This window comes from Cebus imitator, unplaced genomic scaffold, assembly GCF_001604975.1.
Source record: "Cebus imitator isolate Cc_AM_T3 unplaced genomic scaffold, Cebus_imitator-1.0 Scaffold143, whole genome shotgun sequence".
Taxonomy (NCBI): Eukaryota; Metazoa; Chordata; class Mammalia; order Primates; family Cebidae; genus Cebus; species Cebus imitator.
The window spans coordinates 3,984,913-3,992,630 of NW_016107458.1; the positions used below are offsets into that span (position 1 = coordinate 3,984,913).

General features: G+C 44.7%; 1 protein-coding gene and 1 long non-coding RNA gene across 5 annotated transcripts in view; one reads left to right on the forward strand and one right to left on the reverse strand.

Annotated features, from left to right (window-relative positions):
* Positions 1 to 3,690, reverse strand: part of RTN4 (reticulon 4) — an 81,018-nt gene extending 77,328 nt beyond the window's left edge. For 3 of the 4 annotated variants that reach the window (XM_017542372.2, XM_017542370.2, XM_017542369.2), the window contains exon 1: positions 2,387 to 3,690. In XM_017542372.2, coding sequence (XP_017397861.1) covers positions 2,387 to 2,942 — 556 coding nt within the window. In that variant the 5' untranslated portion in view covers positions 2,943 to 3,690. Of the gene's footprint in view, positions 1 to 1,721; positions 1,837 to 2,386 lie in introns of those variants that run through there. The other variant, XM_037743400.1, reaches the window with a different exon arrangement.
* Positions 1 to 7,718, forward strand: part of LOC108313821 — a 188,167-nt gene that overhangs the window by 24,087 nt on the left and 156,362 nt on the right. The window lies entirely within an intron of this gene.

The following is a 7,718-nucleotide window of genomic DNA, read 5'->3' on the forward strand; positions in this document are numbered from 1 at the left end:
AAAACTGTTTAAAAACTTATTTTGTATTTTTCTCTCTTGCCTCAGTTTTGATCAAGTATGTCTTTTTCACAAAGAAACTGGAAAGACTGAGTTAATCTTCATCTTCTAAGACCTTTAATACGGCAATTAGTGTTTTGAGTAGTATGGGGGTGGGGAGTATGTCAATATCAAATATTACTCAAAAGCATCACAATTGGCTTATTTTCCCCATTGTGGAGAATTGAATTGAGGGAAAAAAAATCAGACTGATTTTCTTTTAAGAAATGGACCACCTCTAACATCCTACAAGGCTATGAAGATTTATAAGCAGGCAGTTACACTACTTGATTATACAAGTAGTGTATACATAAAGGTCCTACTGCTAGTGGGAAGCTTTCTTTCCCTGAAGTAGCAAAAACTTATGAATGCATCTAATAATATGCATTCTCAATCTCTAAAAAATGTGATTTTTTTTCCCTTCCAAAATAATCTCCCAAGATGAAAACAGCAATAAAACAATATGCCTAATATTAATAATATACAATCAGGGACTTACGTGACTGAAAGAACTGAAAACTATTTTACAGACCATACATGCAGTCACGCGTCACTGAACAGTGGGGACAGGATCTGAGAAACGTATCGTTAGGCAATTCTGTCACTGTGCAAACATCGTGGTATGCTTACACAAACCTAGATAGTAGAGCCTACTACACACCTAGGCTATATGGTATAACCAATTGCTCCTAGGCTACTAACCTATACAGGATGTTACTGCAAGCAATTGTAACACGACGGTATTTGTTTATCTAAACATATCTAAAATACACTGGTACAAAGGATTAAAAGATGGCACACGTGTACAGGGCACTGACCATGAATAGAACTTGCCATCCTGGAAGCTGCTCTGGATGTGTGAGTAATGAGTGAATGTGAAGGCCTAGGCCACCATCATACACTACTGTAGAACTTACACTGTACAGTCTGGCTACATTAAATGTATCTTTAACTATATTTCTTCAATAATAAATTAATCTTAGCTTACTGTAGCTTTTCTCTTTTATAAACTTTTTGGCTCTTTTTAAATAACATTTAACTTAAAAAACAACATATTTTACAGCTATAGAAAAAAATTTTATCTTCTTATTCTGTAAGTTTTCTATTCTTTTTCTCTTTTTAAACTTTTGTTAAAAACTAAGACACAAACACAACAGCCTAAGCCTATACAGGGTCAGGATCAAGACATCGCTAGGCTACAGGAATTTTTCAGCTCCATTACAACCTTAACAGGACCACCCTTGTATATGCAGTCTGCCCTCGACCTAAACGTTATGCAGCACATGACTGTATTTTGGTTCGTAACCTAAAACGTATCACTTCTAAAAAACAGTATTTCTAATCAATATATATGAAAATGTCTGTCTCAAAACACTTCTCTATGTCTCATGGTAAATCTGCCACGAGTTCAACTAGCCAATTCCCCGCAAAGATCCACAGGTTTTCTCTTCTTTAGGAATGTCAACCATTTTGCCTTTTATTTTTCCGTAAAATTCAGTTATGCTGCACTAAGAGGCTGGGCCAAGTCTACACTAACAGCAATTCCTTCGACCCTGCAGCTGAAACCCTGGCAGAACTACGCCCCCTCGCACACAATGCCCAGATCCCCTCTCCTTGGCTCGGTTTAGCTGGCGGGGAGCAGTCCACATCACACTCCGGAGAGCTGGGCGGTGGCAGGACTTAACCAGAACTCTCTTCTTCCCATTTTTCCACGCACCACACCACTGGAGGCGCTCTCCCTTCACTGCGGTTGGGTCAATGTAGACGTTTTTCACTCGGCCAGCTTCCCACAAGCACAAGAGGAGGGGGAGGGGAAGCGCAAAGGGGCCACCCACGCCAGGCAGGAGGTGAGGAGGGAGCCCGGAGCAGAATGCAGGCCAACAGACCCGCAGCGAAACTGCACCTTTCCCGAAGGAAGAACCCACACGGGTAGACAAAAGCGCCTCCTAAAAAGATCTGGGTGCCAAGGCCTTTCCATCCTCACCTCGAAGCCCAGCCAACCCAGTAAATCCACAACCCTGGTTCTCCGGTAGACAACCGGCTCCTACTACGGGTGGGTGCCTAACTTCGAGAATCGACACAATGGGCACCCCAGAGGGTAGAAGTGGGAACCAGATGCGGTGCACGTGCTCCCCGAAACCAAGACAGACAATAAGAACAAGCCCGGGCTGCCGGGACAGCCCCACCCTTCTCCCCGAGCCTCCCACCAGGCGGGGCGCCATCGCCCCGAAGTCGGTAGACAAAGCCCCCTCGGGGCGGAGAGGAGGGCCCAGCCCAAAGCATCTGGGGCTGCACACAAAAGAGGGAGGGGCGCGAGGGGCGGCGCGAAACGGGAGGGCGAGGCACTCACCTACGGAGCCCGAAGAGCCCCTACGCTTGGGCGCGGCCGGAGTGGAGGGGGGCGCGGCGGGGGCCGGGGCGGGCGGAGTCCACACGGGCTCGGCCTGAGGGCTCACGCTGGCCGGGGGAGGAGGGGGAGGCCGGGCCGGAGGCTCGTCGTCCTCAGGGAGCTTGGAGGGCGAGACTGCGGCAGCAGACGGTGGGGATGGCGCGGGCACCGTCGACGACACCGGGCTCGCGTCCCAAGACTGCTGCCGCTCCGGGGCGGCGGGGGGCGCGGCCGGCAGGGGTCCCCGGGGCGCGGGCGGCAAGAAGTCATTTCCGAAGTCCATCAGGGGCGCGCCGGCGGCAGGGGCTGTGGGCACTGGGGCCGCGGACAGCCCGGCGGCGGGCTTCCTCTCCAGCACTTCCAGCTCCTCCAGGTCTTCGTCCTCGTCCTCCTCTTCCTCCTCCTCCTCTTCCTCCTCTTCCTCGGGCTCCCTCACGAACTGGTACTTGAACGCGGGCTGCGGCCGGGGCGGGCTGTCCGAGGACGAGACCAGAGGCGACTGGTCCAGGTCTTCCATGGTTGGCGGGTGGAGATGATGCTGCAGGTGCTGCCGCCGCCGCCGGGGCCGCGTCTTAGAGCCGCGGGAGGTTGTGGGGGTTGGGGAGAACTGAGAAGGGCTGGGCCGACCGAGCCGAGGGACCTGCTGTGGTGACGGCTCCCGGAACAATGAGACTGCTCCTCTAGCCTCCGCTCCGGTGATGCGCCACCCGCCCCGTCCCCAGTTGCCGCCGCCGCCCAGACTAGCTGGGAGAGAAGCCAGCGGACTCTCCGCCCAGTTTGGCGTGACTCACTCTCCCTGGCAGGGAGGGCAGGGACTGGCGCGGGAGGGAGAAAGCCAATCGGCTACAGGATAGAGAAGATAGACGACCAGCCGGGCCAACGGAAAGGGAAGGAGATGAAAGTGGGTGGGGATTACGGCACTTCCTCTCTCTTACCGGCTGGAATTGCGTTCGATGGGCGGGGCTGGGAGCTGGGAGCTCCACCCCCCACCTTGGTTAACAGTGAGTTGGGGTGGGGTGTTGGCTTTGCCGGCAGCTGGGGGTCCGTCTGTCTTTGGAGCACTGGGACAGAGGGCGGGCTGCTGTCTGGGAGGGGTCGGCGAGGTTCCTGGCCCGCCACCGGAAGGGCGTTATCCTGGGGCACTGAGGGTGGAAACTTTCCTCCCGGGAAAGGAAAAAAACCGACTGGAGAGAGATATTAACTGGACTGTGAAGTGGGCCCTAAGGATTTTTGAAGATTTTTGCTATACAAGATTCTGTTTTCACTTAAAGTTCCAAACCACATCACCACTACCGCCATCCTAAAATAAGAAAAAAAATTGTTTTTTGACAGTTAGGCTCAGTCTAAACTGCAGGCTCTGGAATTGGTAGGCGAAACAGCTGTGCTGAATTAACTGGGGATCTGGGGCCGAGCATTTGAAAGTCTACTCTTCTTCCAAAGAGGGTTTGGGACCCTCCCTGCCTGCTGCGGACTCTTAGATGGTAGGAGAGTGAGTCACCCAAAGAGGGGGGCGGGGGAGAAAGGAAAGTGGAAATACAAAGATGCCTTGAAAAGCTAATTTGGTTCACATTACATTTCAGTCACCTGAGGTTCATGAGTCAACATTTCAGATGATTCAGGCTTTCTGGGAGTCAGGAAGCCCAGTACTCATTGGTTTGATATGCAGGAATACGCATGACCACCATTCCACTTTTTCTGAGACAGGAGAGTTTAAAGAAAGTAGTTGCAGAACATGTAAGAATCAGGATCCTGGGCCGGGCGCGGTGGCTCCCGCCTGTAATCCAGCACTTTGGGAGGCCGAGGTAGGGGCGGATCACGAGGTCAGGAGTTCGAGACCAGCCTGACCAACATGGTGAAACCCTGTCTCTACTAAAAATAGAAAAATTAGCTGGGTGCGGTGGCGCGTGCCTGTAATCCCAGTTACTTAGGAGGATGGGGCAGAAGAATCGCTTGAACCCGGGAAGCGAAGGTTGTAGTGACTGAGATCATACCATTGCATTCCAGCGCTCCAGCCTGGGCGACAGAGCAAGACTCCGTCTCAAAAAAAAAAAAAAAATCAGGATCCTTTTGTCTTTCTGATTTACGTTTCAAAAATATTCTCTGCATGCCTACTCTGGAAGTCCTGGAGAGAAGAGGATACCTTGCTTTCAAGTTGCTGAAAGTCTGAATCAGTCCGTAGCCACAGGTAGCCAGTGACTAAGGTATCTGCCTTAATCTACTGATTGAACACTCAGAATGTATGTAGTTAGACTGAAATTAGATGTGCTGTAAGTGTAAAATGAGCACTGGATTTCAAGAATTAGTACCCCCAAAATGTAAAATATCTCACCTTTTATATTAATGTTGAAATTGATATTTTGAATACATTGGGATAAGTATAATATTACTAAATTAATTTCACTTGTTCTTTCTACAGCAGCTTCTGGAGTATTTTAAATACATAATGTTAATAATTAATAATTATTAATAATTAAAAAATGTTGATTGCCATGGGGAATCACTGGTTATTTCAGCAAATTCTTAGCTCCAACTAATTTACATTACTATAAGCTAATTTGGGTATCGGAAAAGTAGGAGTTGGAAGGAGGGATAAATAGGTGGAACACAGAAGATTTTGGGGACAGTGAAACTGTTCTATATTATCCTTTAATGGTGGAAACATTACGCATTTGACAAAACCCATAGGGCTATACAACAGAAAGAGTAAACCCTAATGTAGGCTATTGACTTTAGTTAATTATATATCAGTATCAATTCATCAGTTGTAACAAATGTACCACCTCAGTGCAATATATTAAGAATAGAAGAAACTGTGGTTAGGGGGCAGGAGTGGGAGTGTATGGGAACTCTGTACTTCCTGTTCATTTTTTCTGTAAACCTAAAACTGCTCTAAGAAATAAAGTTTATGAACCTTAAAAAAAGGCAAAGAATAATAAAGATTTCCTGATAATGTTACTTGATTAATTATCAACAATAGGTTCAAGACCTATCACATCAATTCCACAGATAACTGACTTTATGTGTACAAAATGTTTGTGACTTGCTTTAAGTTTGGTTTTATTTTTTGGAGGGGTTGGGAAGAGCAGGAAGAGAGACATATCGATGTAGAATTTTGGGGTGGGAGGTTAATACCAAATGAATTTAAACAAAACAATTTTCTACAATGATGACTACAAGAGACATATTTGAAGTGTTTGTCAAATATTTATCAAAAATTATCAAAAATGCATGATTTTCATCCAACTTCATACACATACAAAAATACACTAACCATATTTTATGTTTCAGCCTTTTTTGTTGTCCCAGTTTAGCTATCAGCAGTTCAGTCTTCCCTGTATGCATTTCCCGCTGTGACTGATCTGAAATTCCTTAATGATAAGTGTCACAGGGCTTTCATATAAGTCTAATATAAACAGGGCTTATGTTATTTGTAAGTTGCTTATATGATATTTCTGCATTCATATATCCCTATACCTAAAATTGTCTCAGGAGAGTATCTTTAATCAAAGTTTCACAAAAGAATAATTATAAAAATTAGTAGATTTACAATTTTAATAGTAAATAGCAGTTAATATTGATGCAATAATATAAGCACTATCCTCTGGTGCAGAATAAAAATTTATTAATCTCAGTGACTTCTAAAAAAATAAGTGTTTGATAGATAGATGAGTAAAGAGTTTGCCCAGCGTTCATAGGATGATTAACAAAGCAAAAAGAATGCTGCTGCTCTACCACAATTAAAAGTAAAGCTACTTATACATTATTGTAACTGATATGTATAGATATAAATATCACTGTCACTAACAAAATTCTGGTGGACATATGAACCAGTTAAAGGAAAAATGCACATTACAGATCTTAATAATAGTTTTAAAATAATTATTCAATGATTTATATTTGAAAATAGCTTATCGGCTGGGCATGATGGCTCACACCTGTAATCCCAGCACTTTGTGCAGCTGAGGCGGGTGGATCACTTGAGGTTGGAGTTTGAGACCAGTCTAGCCAACATGGTGAAACCCCATCCTACTGAAAATACCAAAACTAGCTGGGCATTGTGGTGCATGCATGTAACCCCAGCTACTCAGGAGGCTGAGGCAGGAGAATTGCTTGAACCTGGGAGGCGGAGATTGCAGTGAGCTGAGATCGCACCATTTTACTCCAGCCTGGGTGACAAGAGCCAAACTCCATCTCAAAAAAAAAAAAAAAGAAAAGAAAAGAAAATACCTTATCAGAAGTAGAAGATTAAAGTTTTCAGATACCACTGGTTAGTAGCTGTTCTCTCTGAGAACATTATAAGAGATCCAGGCTGGTAGAATCATAGAATCTTAGGGTTGGGAGAACTTTGGGAGGTCAGCTGGACCAATCTCCCTTCCATGATCATGGTCTCACTTACAAGCAAAAGCTAAATAATGTGTACACATGGACATAGAGTTTGGAATGATAGACAATGGAGACTCAGAAGAGTGAGGGGCAGGAGTGGGGTGTTAAGAAATTCCTTATGGGTACAATGTACATTAGTAGGATGAAGGATACACTAAAAGGGTGACTTCACTACAATACAATACATACATACAACAAAATTACACTGTCAAACCCCGTAAATTTATATAAATAAAAAATTTTAATAGTTAAAAAAAAAAAAAGAAATTCTTAAGAGTGCCAAAATGACGTTCAGTCTTTTTTAAATAGAAGTGGTGCTCTTGAACACAGGCAAGTCATTTTCCATAGGTGAAAAAGCTGTGGTTGACTGCTCTTGAAACAGGTGTGTCTGTAACCCACCTCTCGTCTTTATTCTCTTGCTGAACCATCCCTTTTGTCCTTTTCCTTTATACTTTATTGATTCATAAGAGAAATATTTGTTGGGTATACATTCTGCACCAGGCCCTGCTCAAGACTTTGAAGAATATAGCACTAAGCCAAACAGACACAAATGTGCTTGCATGTTTTCAGTAAGACACCTATTACTCAGAAATCACCCATTCCATTTCTATAGTATTATGCCTTATTTATAGAATGCTAAATTGACACCTAAGTTGGTATTTGTAAAATAAGTTAATTATACTTGCATTAGGTATGCCCCTCAAAAGAGTTAAAAGGCATAGCATGGGTATATTCTTGTCTACATATAGCAGGATGTGAACTCCAGACTGGGTTCAGTAAGAGAAGAAAAATGAGAGGTGGATTATAGACAAACCTGTTTCAATAGCAGTCAACCACAGGTTTTTCACTTCTGAAAATTACTTGCCTGTGTTCAGGAGCACCACTGAATGACATTCGACCTTTCTATTTA